Here is a 23503-nt window from a genome sequence, read left to right as displayed (position 1 = left end):
TGACCTCATGATCCGCCCAGCTCAGTCTCCCATAGTGCTGGGATTACAGGCGTGAGCCACCGCGGCTGGCCGGGATGTGTGGTTTTTAATGAATTTTCACAATTCTTTTGTTCCTTTAACAAGTTTTCTCGTATATTCCTGGATAATAGTAGGTGATCAGTAAATATTTGGTTGTTTTGTTTTGTTGTTTTTTGAGACAGGATCTTGCTCTATCATCCAGGCTGGAGTGCAGTGGCACGATCTCAGCTTATTGTAACCTCCGCCTCCTGGGCTCAGGTGATCCTCCCACCTTAGCTTCCCAAGTAGCTGTGGCTACAGGTGCGCACCACCATGCCCGGCTAATTTTTGTATTTTTTGTGGAGACGGTGTTTTGCCATGTTGCCCAGGCTGATCGCAAACTCCTGGACTCAAGCAATCCACTTGCCTTGGCCTCCCAAAGTGCTGGGATTGCAGGCAGGAGCCACCATGACTGGCCAATATCTGTTAAATGGAATGTTTGTGTCTACTACATGCAGAAAGAAAAATGCACACTCTGTCCTTTACTTTAATCTATTATTGCCTTTATATTTAAAGTGCATTTCTTGTAGGCAGCATTATTGTTGGTTCTTGCTTTTATATTCAACCAAATAATGGCTGAAATTCAATTGGGAATATTTAAACTGTACATTTAGCGTGAATATTAATATGGTAACATTTAAATCTGTCATCTTGCTCTTTGTTTTCTATTTGTCTTAACTGCTCTTTGCTTCCTTTTTCCTATTTTTAAGCTTTCTTTTAGATTAATTAAATATTACTTATGATTTCTTTTTATCTCTTTTGTTGGATTATTAGCTATAATTCTTTGTTATTTTAGTGCTTTATTTAGGATTTACAGTGTACATTTTTAACTTATCACAGTCTACCTTCAAGTGATATTATACCTCTTCATATACAGTATAACAATTTACAGTGGCATATTCTCACTTCTCCCTGCCAACTTCTGTGCTATTATTGTCATAGACTTTTCTTTTATTCATGTTATAAAGTCCATAGTACATTGTTATTATTTTTATTTAAACAGTCCATTATTTTTTAAAGAGATTTAAAAAATACTAAAATTATCTTACGTTTTACCCATGTGGTTATCATGTCCAGTGCCCTTTCTTTCTTTCTGTAAATCTACGTTCCCTTCTGGCATCATATTCCTTCTTCTTGAAGGAATTCCCATGACATTTCTTTTTTTTTTTCAGACAGGGTCTCACTCTGTCACCCAGGCTAGAGTGTAGTGGTGCCATCATGGCTCACTGCAGCCTCAACCTCTCAGGCTCAGGTGATCCTTCCACCTCAGCCTCTTGAGTAGCTGGGACTACAGCCATGCGCCACCACACCTGGCTATTTTTTTAATTTTTTGGTAGAGACAGGGTTTCACCATGTTGCCTATACTGGTCTGGGGCTCATGGCCTTAGGGGATCCTCTGGCCTTGGTCTCCCAAAGTACTGGGATGACAGGCATGAGCAACTACTCCCAGCCTGTGACATTTCTTATACTGGTAAGAAATAGTAGTGGATACTTTCAGCTCTTGCATATCTGAAAACATCTATATTTCTGGGTTTTTTTTGTTTGTTTGTTTCATTGATTTTCTCTATTATTTTTCTGTTTTGATTTTATTGATTTCTGCTTTTTATTTTTCTCTTCCTTATGCTTGCTTTGGGTTTACTTTGCATTTCTTTTCCTAGTTCCTTAATGTAGGAATTTCGGCTGTTGATTTGAGACCTTTCCTCTTTTCTAATGTAAGCATTTAGTGCTGTAAGTTTCCCTCTCAGTAGTACTTTAGCTGCATCTGAATGCTTTAATGTGTTGTATTTTCATTTTCATTCCAGGTCTATGTATCTTTGAATTTTCTTTGAGACTTCCTTTTTAACTCATATATATACTGTTTAATTTTCAGGCATTTGGACATTTTCCAGTTCTTTTTCTAGTATTGATTATACATTTGTTAAGTTTTGTTTTATGGTTCAGAATGATGAATATTCCATGAACTCTTGAAAAAAAATTGTGCTCTGCTAAAGTGCTATATATGACAAATAGATCCTGTTGTCTGATTTTGTTGTTCATTTCTTGTATACCCTTGCTGATGTTTTATCTAGCAGTTCTATCCATTGTTGAGAGTGGGCTGTTGAAGTTCCCAGCTATAATTTTCTATTGCCTATCTCTTTTCAGGTCTGTGAAGTTCTGCTTTGTGTATTTTGAGGCTGTGTTGTTTGGTGCACACATATGTAGGATCATTATGTCTTCCTGGAGGGTTCTTTCGTAATTATGTAATGTCCTTTTCTGTCTCTTACTCTAAAATCTGCTTTATTTGCTATTAATATAGCTACTCGTAACTTTGTTGGGTTATTGTTACATGATATCTCTTTTCATTTTTTTCCCTTTCAACCTACCCACATTGTTGTATTTGAAGTGAGTTTTTATAAATAGCGTTTTGTTGCATCACGTTTTTTTTTTGCTGTTGTGTATTTGCTTGTTGTTTAATCCACTCTACCTGGTGCAGGTAAAAGTCTAAGCTTCTCACTTGGCCTTGCTGGCTTAGGTAGGGGAAGGATCACAGTTTTTTCTGTTGCATTTGGCTGGCATAGTTATGTCTAAGAGTTTTCTGTCTTGCAAGGCTGCTCCTTTGGCTAGAGAAACCAGACTTTTCTTGTCTATGCTCATTAGCATTTTCAGGTTGCCAGCTTCTCCATCTCTGAGTCTAAGAGATATGAGACAAAAAGAAAACCCAGGGAACTTATTACTGTGTTGTTCCTTAACCTAACTGCTATACCGCCTTTTGGCCTCTTTCAGAGTCTTCTTATGTTTGTTTTATATAATGTTCAGGGTTTTTCACTATACTTTGTGGGAGGAATTGAGAAAGCATGTCTTATTCCATCTTCCTGGCAGAGAATCTTCTCCATCATTTTTGAATAGATATTTCACTGAGTAGAGAATTCTAGGTTGACAGGTTTTTTTCTTCTTTCAGTACTTTAAAGAGTTTGTTCTGTTATCATCTTGGTTGTATCATTTCCTATGAAAAAATATCTCTGTTTTGTGTGTGTGTGTGTGTGTGTGTGTTTTTTTTTTTTTTTTTTTTTTTTTTTTTTTTTTTTTTTTGGTAGAGATGAGAGTTCTCGCTATGCTATGCTACCCAGGCTGGTCTTGAACTCCTGGCCTCAAGCAATCCCCCTGCCTTAGTCTCCCAAAGTGCTGGGTTTATAGATGTGAGCCGCCACACCCAGCCTAATTCTTACTTTGTTCCTCTGTATATAATGTATCTTTTTTTCTGCACTGTAGCAGTTTGATTATGCCCTGCCTTGGTGTGATTTTCTTCATGATTTTTGTGATTAGAGTTCATGGAGATTCTTGAATCCAAGGGTTTATTCCTCTTGAACAGCCACTCTCCAAAAGCAGGTGACTCAACCAACTTTACGGTAAAAATTAGAGAGCTATTAATTTGTAGTTGAACTGTGATATTTTCCAGGTTCTAAATTGTTTATTTAGTAGGTGGTCATATGTTTTGTACACCAGATATTCAAGCACCTTCTGCCACAGTGCTCTGTTTTGAACATTTAGGGCATAACTTGAATATTTTCATAAGTCAAAGACTCACCTCATTTTCCAGATGATAGAGATGACTTCGGAGAAGTGAAACGTTTCCTAAAGTTTCCTGAAGTTGCAACTATTAGGAGCACAGGCAGACTTAGGGTTTGAACTCCATACCTCTTGCTGGGTGATGATGGGAATGTTATTTAACCATTTTGAGCCTCCAGTGTGTAAAGTGGGAGATGATAATCATACTTATTAATATCTCATCAGGTTGATATGTGGATTAGATGAGAATAGTTAAGGATTCACAAAATGGTAGCTGTTGTTGCTGTTGATATTTTTCTTTAATAGACTTTCTTTTGTAGAGCAGTTTCAGGTTCACAGCAAAATTGAGTGGAGGGTACAAGGAGTTTTCCATGTATCCCATCCTCACGTATGCATAGCCTTCTCCATTATCAACATCCCACACCAGATGGGTGCATTTTTATAATCAAGGAGCCTACATTGACACATCATTATCAACCAGAGTCTGTAGTTTACATTAGGGCTCACTCTTGGATTTGTACATTCTATGGGTTTTGACGAGTGTCCAATGACACGTATCTGCCATTAGAGTATCATTCAGAGTAGTTTTATTTTTATAAAAATCTTTGCTCTGCCTATTCATTCCTTCCTCTTCTACACCTGAACCCCTGACAACCACTGATCCTTTAACTGTATCCATAGTTTTGCCTTTTCTAGAATGTTATATTAGTTGGAATCATACAGTATGTAGCTTTTCAGATTGGCTTCTTTCACATAGTAATATGCATTAAAGTTTCCCCAATGTCTTTTCGTGGCATAATAGCTCATTGCTTTTTAGCAGTGAATAATACTCCATTGTCTGGAAGTACCATGGTTTACTGATCTACTCACTGCTAAAGGACATCTAGTCTCCTTTCAAGTTATGGCATTTATGAATGGAGCTGCCATAACCATCTCTGTGTGGGGTTTTTTTTTTTTTTTTTTTTTTTTTTTTTTGTGGACATAAGTTTTCAACTCAATTGGGTAAATACCAAGGAGTATAATTGCTGGATTGTATGGTAAAATTATGTTTAGTTTTGTAATAAACTGCCAAACGGTCTTTCAAAGTGGCTGTACCATTTTGCATTCTTATTAGCAATGATTGAGAGTTCCTGTTGCTCCACATCCTCACCAGCATTTGGTGTTGCCAACGTTTTAGGATTCAGACATTCTAATAGGTGTATAGTGGCATCTCATTGTTTTAATTTGCAGTCTCCAGTGACATATGATATTAATCATCTTTTCATGGTGCTTATTTGCCATCTGTATATCATCAGCAAGATGTTTGCTCAGGTCTTTTGTCCAATTTTAAAATCACGGTGTTCATTTTCTTATTGTTGAATTAAAAAATTTCTTTGTAGATTTTGGAGCTATTGGTATTTTTATTTGAATTATTATTATCTTAAGTGCTCAGACAAGAGTTTCATTGAAACCTCAGCATTTTAACCAACAAAACATGAAAATGTTTTCTTCTTATTTTTTGGAGGGAGGTAGAGAAATGATCTTCACTTGAAAAAATAAAAATGAAAAGATGTTCTCCTAGGTTACTTTGATCCAGAAAGAACTTCAGGCTGCCTCTTAAGTAGAGCTGTGACTTCATGGGCCCTCCATGCTGTAATACCCTCCCCATAAAATTAGTTTGTGCCATGTGTTTTTCAAGGGTTGCCTTATTGAGGAGTGGGAAGTACCTGCTTAGCACAGTATTGCCTTTCTTTGTTAGGAATCTGTGGATTCACCGGGTGCTCTGCTGTTATCAGGGTGGTGACATTACACCTATTAGCAAGTCTCCTCAACTTGCAGAGAACTGCTCTGGCCTGGATCATTCTGTAGAAAAACTAGTTACTAATGCTATTGAAGAAAATATGTCCCATGATAGATGGAGGTATTATATTATCTGATTTCCATTCTCCCACCCTTCACTGTGCGTCAATAGATTTATATCATGGGATTCTATTTTCATTTTATGTCTTTTTATTTACGCACCAATTCTTTTGCAAGTAATTTTAATTCTTCATTTTATGAGAGTGAGGCTCTGTGCCTGTGTACTCCTATATAAAATAAAGGAAATGATTGTTTTTAATGCAGATTTGAAAGAAATATAATGGATTTCAGCTACACCAATTTCTCCCCATTTAGATGAGATGAACACCTAGTTAGATGAGGAACGTCATTCCTCATATAATTTGAATACATCCTGTTTCCATGACAACTTGTACTTACCAGCTTGCCTGGTAAAAGAAGTGCTTGAATTCTTCCTTTGATAAAAGATTTGACCAAACACTGGGGCCCCAGTTTCTTAATTCCAATAATTTCGTTCCAGCCTGGGGCCAGTTTTCTTTTTAACATGGGATGATGTTGAGGATTAGAAACCAAAAAACGATTTTAGAGGTGAATTCATCTTCAAAATAAAAGGAGAGGACTCATAGGCCAAATACTAATGAGCACGAGAAATGAAGATACTTGTGCAGGTCACAGTCATGTTCTGATATCTTCCAGTTAAATTGAATCAACAGAGATGATGCAACAACTTATGAAGATGCTATTTGATTTGACAAAGAATGATTCAGTTACTCATTTCCATCCGGACGTTATAATCAGTTGGCTTGTTTTTTTCACTGCTAATTTATATCTTGCCATTATGGGTGGCTTGTGCCCTCTTACTGCTGAATTTCAATTCTAATAAGGAGTACGGTTTTATTAATGATTTTCCCTCAGAATGAAAAATAGAAAATTATTTGCATCATTAACTGTGCTTTTGCAAACTATGAAAAACACGATACTGCATTTAATTGACAAATTTATGTTTCATATGTTATAAAATATTTTAGTCCAATAAGGCAAGCAGACATGACTCTTAGGCACTTTAGGAATGATAGGGACTCATCCCAAATTTAGGATAATTCACAGTGTATTTTTGAGTGACCTGGTAGGTTTTGAAAGGACAAAAGTAACTCAGCTATCTCCAAGATAATTGTCAACCACAGTATATATTTGTGACATCAAATACTTGCATAAAGTCATCTGAGGGGTACCATGTTCATCATAGCCTTCGTGAGAGCTCGTCTTTTGTAATGATGACGTAATATGATCAATGTGTGCATATTTTTAGCCTCTGGGAATAAGATACTATCTTACCACAAACACTAAGAAAATTTTAAAGCAAATACCATAAGGTGCAACGTGCCATTATGTAGATAATATGTAACTAATAAGAATGAACAGGAAAAGACTGAAAAATTAACAGGATCTTTCTGTATTGTGAGTATGCAATTCCTGCTGATGGTAAAAGAAAAGAGATTCAGTAACTGAAGGGATCTCATTGGCCTAAACACTGCACGTGTCCTCATGTTTCCTAATGGATCATTTTGCACAGTAGTTACAGTTCTAAAAATGTCATGCAATTATGATTTTTTTTAGAAAACAAATAATGCAGCTTCATTTCAAAAATTGCTTTATTTTCCTTTAATAATTGTTCATCAGTTGATAATGGCTTCTCAAACTTCAGTGTACTTAGCTCTTAAGAAGTAAATGATTTATAAAATATTTCAGGCTATATTTTAATGAATGTTTTTAAATCACAGAAGGATTCATTATTCAGATATTTATTGAGTTTCCAGCACATGAGCAGTACTTTATAACAGTCTCTGAGGACCTCAAAGGTGAGCTCCCAACCCCTCAGGAAGCTTGGGTTAAATATGGTACAGGGAAAGATGGTACAGGTGGTCTTTTTGCAGCCTGACTCATCACGTCCTAATATTTTGCCAAGTCAGCTTATATTTTCTGTATCAGGATTTCTTATGTCATAAATATGATTATTTCAGCTTAAAATAAAGCTTTGGAAAGCACAATACACTTCCTCAGAGAACTGGCTTACAAAATGTTCCCCTAAATGATCTATGAACCATAACTGAAAGCCCCAAACAATATTCTGTCCTTAAAGCAGCTTCTTAGATGTAAAGAAATGACTTGCTTGCTGTTGATTTATCCCACTAGGCTAGCTGTTATCTGCCCACAGTGGGGATTAGAGGCCTCCAGGATGGTTGCTGAAATCCTGTGGAACAGGCAGTGCTCCAGGACCTGCTCCTTGCGTATCTACCATGCGCACATTCAAGCATATGTTTTTGGACTTTCCTCTGATCACTCGCCTCTCTACTGCTCATTGTTTCCCCTCTTAAAAATTGCTGAAGACAAATTTCAGGCCTGCCAGTTCACCCCTTCAGTACAGTTTCTGATGTAAGCCATCTTTGTATCTCTGATTGATTGGCTGGCCAGTAATGTTCAGAACAACTCTTTGATAAGAAGCCAGTGATTGACAGTGTTCATTACAGGGTTGCACATGATAGCCACAATCATTGGTAATAATCTGAGTGCCCAACAGGAGGAGTTGGTTATACGAATCATTATTCCTCCAATCAGCGGAATTCTGTGTGACTACAACAAAGGTCCTTTAATCAGAGCTCTTAGACAAGCCACAAATCCTATATATTGGAAATCATTGGGACTTTTTTTTAAATCAGGGAAGAGCTTGGTTACTTCCCAGTGCTCTTTTTGCCAGGATAAGGGATTTCCACCTGGGAAAGTAGTTTGGGCACTGCCCAGCTGTATCTCTGGGACTCTGTGAATCTCCTGTCCCTATCTGGAGTGTGTTTGGTGACTTATTTCCTGTGAGGGGACTTGGCCTGGCCCTTAAAGGATGGTTAGACAATTTAGATGGTCAGAGGAGAGAAGAAAGGTCTAAGGCAAAAGTGTGAAGATATGAGTACATACGGTGTGTTTACCAAGTGGGGAGTAAGACCATCATTGATTCAGTACAGCTGGATCTCCCGTGTGCCAGACACTGTGCTAGGAATCCAGAAGACAGTGGTGGAGGGGGTGGGCCCAGGCCTGTCTTCGGGAGCTCATGTTGTGGCAGAGCTGAAAATGCACCAAGAAATAGGGACAAATCTGTTTGGAATATATATATTTCCATGTATAGCTGTATCTCCAAATATATAGATTTAACATATATATTCCAAGTATATGTAAATATAGTGTATAATTATATCTCTCTAAATATATTTGGAAATATACTTGCAAATGCATTTGGAAAAGGGGGTCAAGGTGTAGACGATTTCAAAGGCTAGATTCCAGATTTCAGACCTCAGCCTGTGAGAAACAGGCAGCACTTTAGGGCTTTTGAACAAAGAAATAACAGGACAAAAGTGCTTTTTAGGAAGACCAACATGCTGTCCATAAGAAAGATACATTGGCAGGGAGAAAGACAAGAAATTAGGAGACAAAGTCACAGACTCTTCCTTTCATCCAGTATCTGCTCTATACCCAGTTTGTTTCCTTAATAGATGTTGCTGGTGTGCCAGCCTTGGACAGGCCCTGCACTAGGCACTGGGTGGACAAAGGTGGACAAGAGAGGCCTGGCCCTCTCCACTTGGGACTGGATATTCTGGTTCGGAAGATCAGCAGTAGATGTGTGCAGCTGACACATGCCCTGAAAAAAATAATGTGGAAGGGGAGAAGACCTGCTTTAGAGTGGAGGCCTAAGGCAGGAGAAGGAGTCAGCCATGCCAAGCAGAGGGACTAGCAGTTCAGGAGAAAGAACAGCATGTGCAGATGCCCTGTGGCCACAGAGAAGCTTTGAGGCAGGGGGAATGCTCAGCCATGGGTTTGGAAAGGCAGGAAGGATCCAGAAGATGCCGAGTACTGTGGGCCACCAGAAAGTCTGGGTTTTTTTCTGAGAGCAGGCAGAAGCAAACCAGTGTTTGAGGGCTGTTGTTCAGGCTGCTGTCTGGCAGGAGATGAAAGGTTTGGGTGTTAGAAGCAGGGAGACCCGTTAGAAGGTTGTTGCAGTCCTCCAGACCATGCTTGGCTGACTCAGGAGTAAGGACTGGGAGTGGCTGGCACCAGTGGGAATAAAGAAGGAAGAGCAGGCTGGGCACAGTGGCTCACGTCTGTAATTCCACCACTTCGGGAGGCTGATGTGGGAGGATCACTTGAGGCCAGGAGTTCAAGACCAGCCTGAACAACATGGTGAAACTCTGTCTCTACAAAAAAATTTAAAATTAGCAGGGCATGGTGGCATGTGCCTGTAGCTACTGGGGAAGCCGAGATGGGAGGATTGCTTGAGCCTGGGAGGTCGAGGCTGCAGTGAGCCAAGATTGTGCCACTCCACTCCAGCCTGGGCAACAGAGCAAGACTCTATCTCAAAAAAATAACAATAATGATAATAAAGAACAAGAAAAGAAGAAAGAAGACCAACACATGGAGTGCAGGCAGATCAGGACGAGAGAACTCAATGTCTGATAGGTGGATGGATGTGGAGAGTGGCACAACCAAACCTCAAGGCCACATTTTCCAGGCTTAGTGACCACATGGACCTCAGTGTCCTCACTGCAAATGCTTAACACATGCCATTTCCTTTACTCCTTTCTCTTCCATTAGCAGCTCTGAACAAGAGAGGCTTGGCCTGGCCCCTAAAAGGCCTTCAGAGGTCGTTTGGAATCTAGGGATTAATAACACTAGTTGAGCTTTTTCTATGTGCAACTTGCAAGGTGCTTTATAGACAATGTTTTCTTATACATGGCTCAGAGCAGTCCCTTGAGGGCGCTCTTGTTATCTCTGTACCCCAGATGAGGAATCTGGAGCTCAGCAAGGTTAATAACTTCCCAGAGTCATAGGGTTTACCCATGGCAGGATCTTGGTTAGAGCAGGGATCAGTCTCACTCCGAAGCAATCACTCTTGAACCACACCACAGCCTCCCCTGACCCGTGAGTATCCCAGAATAGTTTCAAGTCTCCCCTACCTCTCCAAACCGTTGCTCTAGGACTGACCAGCTGCAACACACCTTTGTTGGAAGCTTCAGTCAGGGCCTGTGCCCCAGGCCAGACCCTTCCTGTGCCCTGTACCTACAGGAACTGAAGACTGCCATCTAGTGGTCATTGCCTTCCTTTTTCTTTTGCTGTTAAAAGAAAGGAAAACGGAGTTCCCACATAAAAGACAGGCCTGCATATTTATAGTATCACACCCTGTAAACAGGAAACTTCTCAGTCTTAGAGAAGGAGCCCAGCAACATAAACAGCATATTGCCAATGAGTTCCCTCATCCATTCAACAAACACTTAAATACACACACACACACACACACACACACACACACACACACACACACACACACATTCTATTGGAATGTAGGCTCCCTGAGACAGGAATTTCTTTTGTCTGTATTGCTAATGAACCTGGAGAGCTTAGAGCACTGGCATTTGCATAGCAGACATGCAACAAATATTTATTGAGTGTGGAATGAATGAATGCCTGACATTTAGTGTATCTTTACTATATACCAGACACTTGACATGTACATTTTCTCATTTAGTCCTAATGATAAGAGATAGAGACCATTAGCATGTCCAGTCCTCAGATGTGGAGACTGAGGCACAGAGAGGATAGGAAGCTTGCCAGGTTTAGGGAGAACTAGCTTTGACCCAGGTTTTCTGACATTAGAGACCGTGTGTTCCCTCCTTTCGAGGGAACCACTGGCCAGTTCCCTCCCATGTTCTGCCTTTATTGAGTGGAAGGCTCCCTTCCCAAAGTGTTGAGACAGAGGCCATCAATGGAGGGAATGTCACTAGCTAACTCTGGCTGTGTGACTTCTAGTGTCCCTGAACCTCAGGTTCCTCGTTGAGTAAAGGAGGAGACTGAGTTAGGACCCCTGCCTTCCCTTCCAGCGTCATCATTCTGCTGTTCCTGTGACTCCCAGGGAGCGGATGTGAGTAGAAGAGAGAGGACCACTTGTTGCTAGGCAACCAGCACCCACCTCACCCATGTTGCCATGGTGATGATGAAAGTTGGGCTGATGGGATTACCAGCTCCTGCTAATTGCATATGAGCGCTCAGGTTTCTGTCTCTTTCTTTCCTGCTTCCTTGCTCTGACTTTCTCATTTTTCTAGGAACTGTAGAGAGATGTCCCCCTCTCCTCCATCTGCAGCCTCCCTGAGGCAGCCTTAGTGCAATGGAAAGCAACTGGGAATGGAGCCTGTCTGTGTGTCTGAATAGCTGTGTGACCTTGGGCAGGTTACCCAGCTTCTCTGGGCCTTTCTTTTCTCATTTGGAAAATGAAGGTGTTGGAACAGTGATCCCTGTTCTAAGGTTCTTCCCGGCTCTCAAATCCTTTGATGCCTAGGGAGCATGTCAGGGGAGCAGACCACACTGTTACTAGGCAACCAGCAGGCACCCTGCCCAAGTTGCCTTGGTGACTGGATGCTGGAGGGGAGGGGAGTAGCTGCTGCAGCTAATTGCTTAATTATTTATGAGTGCCTCAAGTCCTTCTTGTTGTTTTCATTGCTAGGGCCTGTGGGGTCACCTTCTCTTCCTCTCTTCTGCCACCCCAAGTCGTCTGTGTTGCGTGTCATGCAGTGGGAGAGCACCTTGGTCCGGACCTCAAGCTACCCACGTTCTAGTCCTGCCTCTGTCATTTCCTAGAGCTGTGGCCTCGGGTAAGTCACCTCACCTCTCTGGGCCTCAGTTTCCTCATTTGTAAAGTGATGGGTTTGCTTAGATGATCGCTGAATCCCCTTTCTACCTTGAAATTCTAGTTTCTGCCATCCAGTTCCCAGATGAGAGAAATTTCCCCAATTTATTATCTTCTAAGAATGATTCTGAAGAGCAATAAAAATAATTAAGTCTCTTACATATTTCAAACAGGAAGGGAATGAAAATTGTGCCCATGTTCCCTCCTTAGCCATTTTGTATTATCTCTTTTATTAATCTTAAGGTCATTTAAATTTTACCTATTCATATATACCACCTACTTCCAAAGTAAATTTGAGGGATTCAGTGTAAGGTGCATATATGCTATTAGGTCTTTAAAATAGAAATAGGAATAAATATAAAAATAGTGATGCTTCTTCATTGGCTAATATTTTATTAGGTGGTGTGATTGAGCACCAAATGTAATTATGAGCGGCCTGGAAGCCAAAGCAAAAAGAGAGAAAGGTATATAATTGCCATTCAGTAAAGAAAAACTGCCAGACTGTTCCTAGTTCTAAATTCTGGAGGGAATTTTTTCATGTGGTACACATTCCTTTTACAGAAACAGCAGATAAAAATTCTTGACTAGCCCTTTTTTTGCTGAGGATATTGTTAAAGGACATAAGGAAGGAGCTAAACTTGACAGTTTGACTAGTTTTAATCATTAGAAAGCAAAACTTCCTCTCTACCCATGCCTTGGAATTTTATATAGATATGTGTCACTTTGTAAATATAAATTTTCAGAATCAACCATTATTTATAAATCAGCTATATATAAATTCATGTAACCACTTTGCAAAGCAATTTGGCAATGTGTATCAAATTTTTAAATGCAGCCAACAATTCTTCTCCAAACTTATTCTGAGATTAGCTTGTGCAGATGAAGAAAGACATAAATATAAAAATACTTATGGTAAGATTATTTATATAAGAAAATGTCTAGAAACCACATAAATGTTGGAGGCTAGTGAATTAAATTATATTACTTCTTTACAATGAATTACTTTGCAGCCCTTAAGATAAAGTAGATCTATATGTTTTGATATGGAAAAATCTTCAAGGATATAATGTTAAGTAAAATAAGGTGCAGCATTGGTATTGAATGCTTCTATTTCAGTTATAAAAAATACAGATTTATAACTTAATGAATCTAGATATATGCTTGCATGAGCATACTTGCATTTTTCTGGAAGGAAACTGTTGCCAGTGGTTTCCTCTGGGAATGAAGATTGATAGTCTCGGGAGGGAGGGAGACATACTAGACACAGCTTGTTTTTACTATGTGGACTTGTTAGTGTTCCTTGTAGAGAGGCAGGAGAGTCTGGCAGTTGAAAGTCTAGACTCTGGAGTGGGAATACCTATGTTCAAATCCCAGCTCTCCCACTTACTAGCTCTGTGACCTTGGGGTTATCTTAATCTTATCTCTGTTCCTCATCTGCAAAATGGGTTAATAGTATCTTCCTCATTGGCTTATTGTAAGGATTAAATGCGTTCTTAAGGGTAAAGTGCTCAGAGCAGTTTAAACAATGCCATTTCCACCCTTCTTGGAAAAATGAAAGGAGATATTAAGCAACAAGATAAATGCATCTAACCAAAAGCACTCTCCTCCGTTTTAGTGTTGGACAGATTTTATAAACTCTGTCATTGCTTCCAACATTGTATGTTGTATAGAAGCTAAATTTAAAGCAGGGGTCACAAAGCAGCAGTCTTGTTTTTTTTATTGTCACTTTATGTGATCTTAATTGCCTTTTAGGGAGGGCATCTACTCTGGGATTCATGACAGTCTATTATGATGCTGTGAAGCCCCTGAACTCATCTTGTTTTGTAGCTCTTCCATCCCAGCGAATGCTCAAGGCATGAACAGAACACATGCTAGGCCAGGTAGAAAGTCAGTGAGGAGATGGAACCCCGCGGCCTTCACTGTTCAAGGCCAGAGAGGAACTATCTAGAAATTCAAGTGTAAAGAGGATGTCCGTGCTGGTTGCGACATGTGTGTTCACATGCCTCATGCCTTTGCTTTCCTTTTGAAAAAGAAAGTGACAGAGACCTGGGGAGAGGCAGTGTTAGGAGGGTCCCTCCTACTTTGGGCTCAGGAATCTCACCGCCTAAGGGATTTCCTGAGTGCTCAGAGGTACAGGAAGCAGAGCGCTGTGTTCAGAGCTGCCCACTTTCCTCCTCCCCACTCGCAGGTGCTTTAGGGCAGATCTGGATACTTCGGCTGATTTTGGGAAATGTTCTCTGAAGTTAGCCACACGTTAAGCCGGCTTAAGGCCCTCACTGTGGTCACATGGTAGCTCCAGAGGTTGGGATGGGGGCACTGGCCCCTTCAAATCAGCGGAGTTCGGAAGTATGCTCTCACTAAAAGGAATGCAAAGCCCACCTGCTCCAGCCCCATGCCCCAGTCAATGGTTCTCCTGTTCGTTCTTCTGTCTCGCCCTTTGTTCTGTACTCGCGGGCACTGGAATCTCTTTATCCATTTGGCCATCGGTTCCCCTCTCCATCTATCTGTCACACCCAACTGTGCTTCCATCTGCCCTCCATCTCTCCTTCCCTCCTCCCGCCATCTGCCAGCCTTCCCTCCATCCTTCTGACTGCTGGTATGTCTGTCCATCCCTCCTTCCCTTGCACCACGTGGGTCTGGGGCTCCATCCCCTGGCCCATCCATCCCTCCATCCGTCTCTAGCCTGCCGCTCCATCCCGCTGCCCTTTGGCATGGCTGCAGAGCCCGCCTGCAGACCGTTCCCAGGTCCCTCTCACCCCCGTGGGCCCACTAGTCCGTCCCTGGCCGCCACTCCAGGCTGGACCGTCGGTCCCCCACGCGGGGCCCGCGCCTGTGCAGGATCGGCCCCCCATCCCTTCGTGGGCCTGTCTTTGTTCGGCGGCCCTGGCCCGGCCGTGCCTCCCACGGCCCCTCCGCGCTGCTCCCAGGCCCTGAAGGCGGCGCGGCTGGCGGCAGGCAGCGGGCCCGGGGCGGGGCGGGGCGGGGCGGGGCGCGCGGGGCGGGGCGGGGCGGGGGCCGGGGGTGACTCAGCCGCGCTCGCCCCGCGGTCCGCGCGTCCGCCGGCCTCGCAGGCGGGGCGGAAAATGGCGCTGCCCCCGGCCGCCGCGCCCCCCGCCGGGGCCCGGGAGCCGCAGGGGTCCCGCGCAGCTGCCGCCGCCGCCGCCCCCGAGCCGCCGCTCGGCCTGCAGCAGCTGTCGGCGCTGCACCCCGAGCCGGGCGCGGTCCCGCTGCACTCGCCCTGGACCTTCTGGCTCGACAGGTGAGGGGGCGCGGGGCTTGCTGCGCACGGCCCCGACCCGGGTCCTGCTGCTACCGCCGCTTTGTCTCGGCGCGGCCCCTCGCCCCGGCCCCGCTCCGCTGCGGCGCAGATCCCGGCCCCGCCGCGCGTCCGCCTGCGCGCCCCGGTACTCGCCCCGCCGGGTCGGAAGCCAGTTTCGGGCCGCGCCGGGCGGCTGTTGGGCGGCCTCGCCTCCGGGCCGGGGGAGGACAGCGCAGCCCGAAAAGTTTCGGCAACACTTTCTACCCCTTGTTCGCTTCCGAGCGGAACGCGGCGTGCTGGCCGGGCCGTGGGAGAGGGTGGGCGAGCTGGGTGGGGGTGGCTGCGTCCCCACTGCAGGGAGAGGGGTGTCCTGCTTACCCCGCGGGGCGCCTGAGAGCTCAGGACACGACCTCAGCTGTGACAGCGCTCGGAAAAGTTGCCCATCCCTTGGGAGGTGTGCGGTGGTGCAATGATTACTGCACGTCGGCCGCCCCCACCCCGTGTCCAGCCGCTGCTGCCGTGGACTCCTCTTCCAGTTCTTCCTCATCCACTGGGCAGGTATTTCCTGAACACCTACGGTGGAGCCACACACTTGCTATGTGGTGGAGATTCAGTAATGAACTGCAGCTCACCTTGTCAGGAAGGGGGTGGATTTTGGCTTTCTCAGGGTACAACCCAGGTGCCATCTTTTCAGAAAGGCCCCCTGACTACCGTATCTAAAATAGAAACCTTGCTCCATCGTTTTGTATTCTCCTGCCTTTCCTTCTTTTTCTTCCTAATGCTTAATGCAGCCGGATTCTATTATATATGAATTTGTTTACTTTCCGTCTGTCTCCCCAGCTCCTCAACACCTCCCTCAGTTAAGGATAAAAGAGCAGTGGCTTTTTGTGTTTGGACATTTTGGACCTAGAACTGTGCCTGGTCTCTAGTAAGAATACCAGAAATTGTTGATGAATGAATACACGAATGAATGCAAAGCTCCTTCTTAGTGTCTGCCCTGCAGTGGGTGCCCAATGATGACACCTCAAGGTTGTCCCAAGAGCATTTGGAAATTTTGATGAAACCGTGTCTGCTCTGGCTAAGTGTTAGGAAGAAATGTGTGACAGTGTTCTGAGAAGTTTGCTTGGTACACACAAACCTGGTTTTAAAAGGCTTTGCGTAAAATGATTGCAAGATTTTTTTTAAAAAGTGATATCTTTTTTTGGTGAAGACAAGCTCTTGTTTCCTTTTGGGTTCTTATAGCACCCGTCTATAAGAATTGTCACTTGCTGCCATTTTCTTTGCCGGAGACCCAAAAAAGTTGGGGGTGGGGGAGGTGGAGTGAGTCTTTCAAAACATTTTCACTTTCATTATGGGATGTGAAGAGAGCGTTATACTGTCATAACAAGAGTGCTTTTGGCAGACCTTAGCAGAATGAAATCATGTGTCTGTTTTCATAGGTGTGCTGCAGCTGTGCTATTGTTACCTGGTATCTGTTTTCAAGGTGTTAAACCTGGACCTGTGGTCTAAATTGTGAATACTGCACACTGGTGGAAACAGTATCAAGAGAGTTTCTTTTTAAACAGGTCTAAAATTAGTTTACGTTTAGGAACAACACTTTCAAGGACTCGTCTAAAATGTCAATACTACAGATAACACAATCTTTTAAGACTAGTAGTTTAAGATTATAGTAACTTTAATGAAGACACAAACTATATCTTACTATTGATTTACACATTTTTGTTCTCTGAAGGTCGATCATCAAATGAAATACATTATTGCCACAGTGTCCAGATCTTTAATAGAAATGGCTGTTAATTTAGAAATTATAATGAGTTCCAATATTGTACATATGAATTCATTTTGCCCGATCAATCATCTCATAATTTTTATTGAACTTTTTCTACTTCTCTGGGAATCCATTACCTTTATATAAGGTGCCCCTCTCCCCCTTGAGGTTATGAACACATTGTGTTCTAGAAGTTCATTAGTGACTTTTCCCCCCAGTTAAGCAACATTCTAGAGACTGGTGAGGTTGTCAGGAAAGCCCTCCAAGGCAGCCTTCCCTGCAGCATAGCCAATGTCCAGCTGGCAAGATGACATCCGTTTTTGAGTTCCATAGCATGCAAAGGCCTCTTGCTACTTAAAACTCTCCTTTGGCGTCCTACCTCCTGGCCTGTCCTACCTTCCAGCCTACTGTGTGCTGATGAGCAAGCCACCTAGCTGCGCCAAGCCTCACTTTCATTGTAAAATGGGATAGTCATAGGCTATATCTCACAGGGTGGTTCTGAGGATTAAATGAGAGACATGATGTACAACACCTAACAGGTGCCAGCTGGTATAAGGAGCTTCCTAAGTGTAAACTACTAATACTGCCATTACCATGCTCCCCAGCTACCAACCCCTCCCCATTCCCACACCCCAACAAACAGTCTCTGGAGCAGCTTGTGTGAATTCCATGTTGGGAAGCCGGAAACCTAAAGTCATTCCCCCCACTGGATGAGTTGGAAAACTACTCAGTAAAGTTATTAGTATTTTTAATAGTCAACTCCAATAAGTCCTTATTTGGTTAAAAAATTAGACTGTATGGCTAAGGATTTCAGCATTTGAGGGAGGTAATTTTAGATTGGGGGTACAGGCTGAAGAATTTTTCTCCCCTTTTCTGGATATTTAAAACTATCCTGTCTTGATTCTTGGAAGCCACTCTGGGTTATATGTCTCTAACTACTTCCTTTTGATCTTATGGTGACCCCCTTCCCTCTGAGTTTTTTCCCACAAGACTCAGGCCTCAGGCCTCTTCTTTGCGCCATTTACACCAGGGGTCTCATCCAGTCACAGTGCTTTCACGTCCACCTGAATTTTGGTGGCTCCCAAAACCTTACACTCTTAGATCCAGTGCTCCTTCCTCTTTGTTTCCATGGATGTTCAATGTAATACACAACTAGACTCAACGTGTACTGAACTACCTCCTCAACTGCCTTCCCAAACTTGCTTCCTTCTGTCTGTATCTCAGATAAGAGCAGTTAAGAGCAAGTCTATCCTTCCAGTTGCCCAGCCCCAAAATCTTGGAGTCATCTGTAACCACCTCCCACCCCTGTCCCCAGAGCAAAAGCCAAAGGGCTTACAGTAAACCATAAAGCTTTGCAGCTCTTCCTGCCCCACCCAGGACCCTTTTCTCCCTTGTCACTCTCCCGTCTGCCATGCCCTTCTGCTCACCGGTCCCCTTGCTCTTTCACCATCATCCCAAGCAGGGACCTTAGCCACTGACGCCCCCTACTGCATAGAGTGCTCTCGCCTCCATCAGTGCTTGCCCTGCTCTTTGCTGTCCTTCAGACCTCTGCTCATGTCACCTTCTCAGACCTTCTGTATTAGTCCGTTCTCACACTGCTACGAAGAGTTACCCAAGACTTGGTAACTTATAAAGGAAAGGGGTTTAGTTGACTCACTGTTCCACATTGCTGTGGAGGCCTCAGGAAACTTACAATCATGGTAGAAGCCAAAGGAGAAGCAGGCACCTTCTTCACAGGGCAGCAGGACCAATTGAGTGCAAGCAGGGGACATGCCAGAAGCTTATAAAGTCATCACATCTTATGAGACTCACTCACTATTATGAAAACAGTGTGGGGGAAGCCACCCCTATGATCCAGTTACCTCCACCTGGTCCTGCCCTTGACATATATGGGGATTATGGAGATCACAATTCAAGATGAGATTTTGGGTGGAGACACAGCCAAACCATCTTATGTTCCCTGACCACTGTTATGAAATGGCACAAGCGACCTGACACACACACCCCGAGCCCCTGACCCTGTTTTATTTTCTCCATAGCATTACCACCATTGGCTTGTCTTCTCCCACTAGGATGTAAACTTCATGAGGGCAGAGTTTTCGTCCCGGATGCCTTGTCCTTAGCTCCTGGGTTGGAGCCTAGCACAAGTCAGCCTGCACTGAATACCCTGAACAGAGTGCTGTTGAATTCTACCCACAGTGACTTCACCTTCTCCTATGGTGGCTCCATTACTCTGCTAATCATTTGCAAGTCTCCATCTCCAGCCTTCAGCTCTCTTCTGAGTTCTGGACACATATCTGAAAGCTAAGGAAGTCCACAGGCACTTTAAATGCAGTACTGATTCTTCAGTGACTGAGCCGATTTCTCTCCATTCTTTCTTTTCTGCTGACCACGTGTTGGTTAACCATCCCACCATTCAGTTTTTCAGAATTTTTCAGAATTTCCATTTGATCCTTGAGTCTTCTTTTTCTCAAGCACCCTACTCCATCCAGTTGTGTATCGCATACTGTTAATTCCCCTGGGAAAACTTGCTCCAAGTCTAAGCCATTTTCCCCTCTCCATGCCCTCTCTCTGCAGGTTCTGGTTGTGTCTAGTTCCAGTTACCTCCTAGCCGGCTCTTAGCTTCCTGCCTGCTCCCAAGCTCTGCCCCTCTCCAGGCATCCCCCACTTGGGCTGGCATGGTTAGCCTTCTAAACATACACCTTGTCTTATTCCAAAACTCCTTCGACCCGTTCCTCTGCCATAGCAGCGGATTTTTACTTTATGTCTCTTACCACCTAAGAGGGCCTCTGTTGTGAGGTTATGTGATCCAGACAGTAGGGATTCTGGATCTCCACCACCACTTCTACCAGAGCAGCTTTGAGAGGTGGTGGTGTGGTGGTTTGTTTGTTTTTAGAAGTGGGCCCCCTTAGGCTGGATGTGGTAGTTCATCCGTGCAATCGCAGCACTGTAGGAGGCTGAGGAGGGAGGATCTCCTGAGGCCAGGAGTTTGAGACCAGCCTAGGCAACACAGAGTTTGAGACCAGCCTAGGCACCAAAGAGACAAGCAATACCTTGTCTCTATTAAAAAAAAAAAATGAGCCAGGCATGGTGGCAAGAACCTGTAGTCCCAGCTACTTGGGAGGCTGAGGCTGGAGGATCCTTTGAGCCTAGGCATTTGCTTGAGCCTGAATTCGAGGATTTGGTGAACTATGATCACACCACTACACTCCAGCCTAGTTGACAGAGACCTGACCTTTACAAATACATACATATGTACATACATATATATATAAAAAGACCCCTTTAGTTTCAGTAAAAGATTGCCTACCTTTTTTTTTTTTAAGGAAAACTGTGGACTTACAGATTATGGTATACATTCATATATTGCTTTTTTTAAGTGGAACCCACCTCTTAAAATATAATATATGAATATATGTATAAATATATATAAATGTGTATATATATGTAAATGTGTGTGTGTGTGTATATATGTATATACACATATATATATATATATATATATATATTTTTTTTTTTTTTTTTTTTTTTTTTTTTTGAGATAGGCTCTCTCTGTTCCTGAGGTTGGAGTGCAGTGGTGCAAGTATGGCTTACTGTAGCTTCTATCTCCCGGGCTCAAGCAATCCCTCCACCTCAGCCTCCCAAGTAGCTGGGACAACAGGCATGTGCCACTACACCCAGCTAATTTTTGTATTTTTTGTAGAGACAGGATCTCACTCTGTTGCCCAGGCTGGTCTCAAACTCTTGGGCTCACATAATTATCCTACCTCAGCCTCCCAAAGTGCTGGGATTAGAGGTGCCCTGCCCAAACCCACCTCTTCCTTAACCTTATCATCTACCACTCTTCAACTCTGCAGTACCACTCAGTCTGTTCGCTCTTCCTGGTCACATCAGACTACTGGCCCTTTCCTTGGATGGATCTAACTGCCTCATGTCTGTGACTCTGAGGAGTGCACATTACGGTACCTGGTACACAGTAGGTGCTGAGTGAGTATTTGCAGACTTTTTTTTTTTCTCATTAGAAAGGTGAGCCATCATGTACAGCTGGCACCAACTCCACCCAGTCATGGTTTAGCTCCACCAAGCCTGTGTTTCTCAAAGTATATTCCCTTATCCATCCATCAGAATCACCTGGCTGTGCTTGTTACAATACAGGCTTCCCACCCTCCCCCAGACCTACTTATTCAGACCTCTGTGGTGAAAGGTAGATTTGTAACAAATGCTGTAGATATCCAGACTTGAGAGTTACCGCTCTATGTATTGATTATATCAATTGAGTGTATTATTTACCAGTCACCGTTCCAGGTTATAAGATTGCAAACATGACTGCACCTTGGGCTTTGTCCTCACAGGAGGGATAGCTCACATGCTGAATGTTTCAGTAGTATCAATGAAGAATTCTGAGAGGTGTGGAGTTCTAGAGGGACCAAAGGGTGCAATACTTCAAAATACATTTCAATGGTGTGGTCCGTAATAACATCTGATATGGGAAGGTAGGGCCTAGCTTGATAAAAGGGACCCCAAAGTCATCCTTATTCATTGAGTTGCCTCCTGGGACTAGGTTGGGGGGGAGACTGGATGGAAGGGCCATGGCTGACAGGTAGAGAGTGGCTGGCATCTCTTCTTGTCTTTTTCCCACTCTTGCCCTCCTGAACCTGTAGGCTCTAAATGGCCCAAGATTTTATTTTTTGTGAGGGGTAAAGGTCCTCTGAGAAATCTGGCAGGGCAAGGCCCTGACGTAAGAGTACTTCCAGCCTTTCCACCTCAGGTCAGTGGTTGCTTCTTGCAGAAAGGTATGAGGGCCTTTCACATCGTCACTCAGAAAAATTTCTGGTCCTTACCTGGCACTAGCTGGTCAAAAACATTTCTGCTTTTAATATTACAGAGACCATTTACTTACTTCCAAACCCAGGGCACATGACAACAGTTTAGTGATCTGTCATGGGAATGGTTCACAGCTTGGTCTTTCTGAATTTTGTTGTAAACTCTAACACTGTTGTACTTCTCCAACCATCCTCCACGTACTAAAAGATTAATGTATCTCAAGAAAGGAGCCCCAGTTGCTACTGTCAAAGAGCTGTAAGATAGACTAGGAATGACCATAGGAAAGCAGGGAGAAATCAAAATCAAATAAACGTGCAGAAACAAAACCTTTAAACGATGTAGATATTTTCAGTAAATGCATTATTAACTGTCAGTAATAGGGCTTGGGCCATTTTTGTATGCGACTCTTGATCAGACAGGAAGCTGGTGTAGCCACAAGCCACAGATCTATCTAAAAGTGATTAAAATGAAATCATCTTTAATGGGGGTGAATGGCATACAAGGGGCATACTTAATCATGTAACTGGGCTGTGCAAATTTTCCCTCTGACAGCTGAGCCCGATGTTGTAAATCCAACAGGAAGACCAGCATTTAGAAGTTATACCTCTGCCTTTAAAGTCTTCCCCTTTAAGGTGGGTTCTCTTGGCTGAAACAAAATGATCTCTCACGTAAGATGAAATATGGTCATCATTGGTTTTTTCAGCAAACATTTGTTGTGTGCCTGTGTATTGGGCATGTGTATCCAATAATTGGATATACTGTACCACATACTGTTTCAGACATCTTTTCCCACTTTAACTTGTTAATATGAACTACAATTTACTCATTTGTGTTAAGCACTGGACTGGATACTGTACATAATTATCCATAAAATTTTCACATTATTGAAGTAGGATATATCAGCAACATTTTACAGATGAGAAAAATGAGGCCCAGAGAAGTAACTTGCCTGAGGTCACGCAGCAATATAGAACAGTAACAGGATTTGAATTAGGGCTGTATGACTCCAAGCCCTGGTGTCCCTAACCCTACTGCACACTGCTTTCCTATGAACATGAACACAGATGGGATACAATTCTCTCATATCCTAAACTATCGGAGCTGGACAGGACTTAAGAGGTTATCTGGCTATACCTCCTAATTTTACAAATAAGGAAACCAAGAGCCAGTTTCATGGGAGATGATTAAGCCAAGGACTCCCTGCTTCAGAATTTGCTGAGAAAAGAAGAGAGCCCTTGCCTGAAAACCCGTATTTAAGTGCTTTTACAGAACTGTCCTTCACATTTAAGGATAACTTCTTCTTGATGTCTTTGGGTGATGACAAATGCATTTGTGACAATAGTGATTTTACATTTGTCTTGTGATGCCGTAGTTCATTAGATTTTACTTTCCAAGTTAGCATTTCTTATGGTAACTTGATTTAGATGACACAGGCCAGCATGTCTCAAACTCTAATGTACATACAAATCACCTAGGATTTAGCAGGTCTCATGGGGACCTGGAGACTGCC

The 23503-nt window shown here is 43.1% G+C and overlaps 1 protein-coding gene across 6 annotated transcripts in view; it reads left to right on the top strand.

Annotated features, from left to right (window-relative positions):
• Positions 1-23503, top strand: part of EIF4E3 (eukaryotic translation initiation factor 4E family member 3) — a 74994-nt gene that overhangs the window by 13828 nt on the left and 37663 nt on the right. For 2 of the 6 annotated variants that reach the window (XM_030918833.1, XM_010385984.2), the window contains exon 2: positions 11960-12107. Coding sequence is in view for 2 of the 6 variants with exons in the window: in XM_030918707.1 (XP_030774567.1) it covers positions 15226-15401 (176 nt within the window). In the remaining 4 variants the exon portion in view is untranslated. Of the gene's footprint in view, positions 1-11959; positions 12108-15197; positions 15402-15523; positions 15960-23503 lie in introns of those variants that run through there. The other 4 variants (XM_030918707.1, XM_030918910.1, XM_030918800.1 and 1 more) reach the window with 4 other exon arrangements.

Source organism: Rhinopithecus roxellana, chromosome 1 (genome assembly GCF_007565055.1).
Source record: "Rhinopithecus roxellana isolate Shanxi Qingling chromosome 1, ASM756505v1, whole genome shotgun sequence".
NCBI classification, from domain to species: domain Eukaryota; kingdom Metazoa; phylum Chordata; class Mammalia; order Primates; family Cercopithecidae; genus Rhinopithecus; species Rhinopithecus roxellana.
The sequence above is the reverse complement of the archived record's forward strand: the minus strand, read 5'-3'. Positions and strand labels throughout refer to the sequence as shown.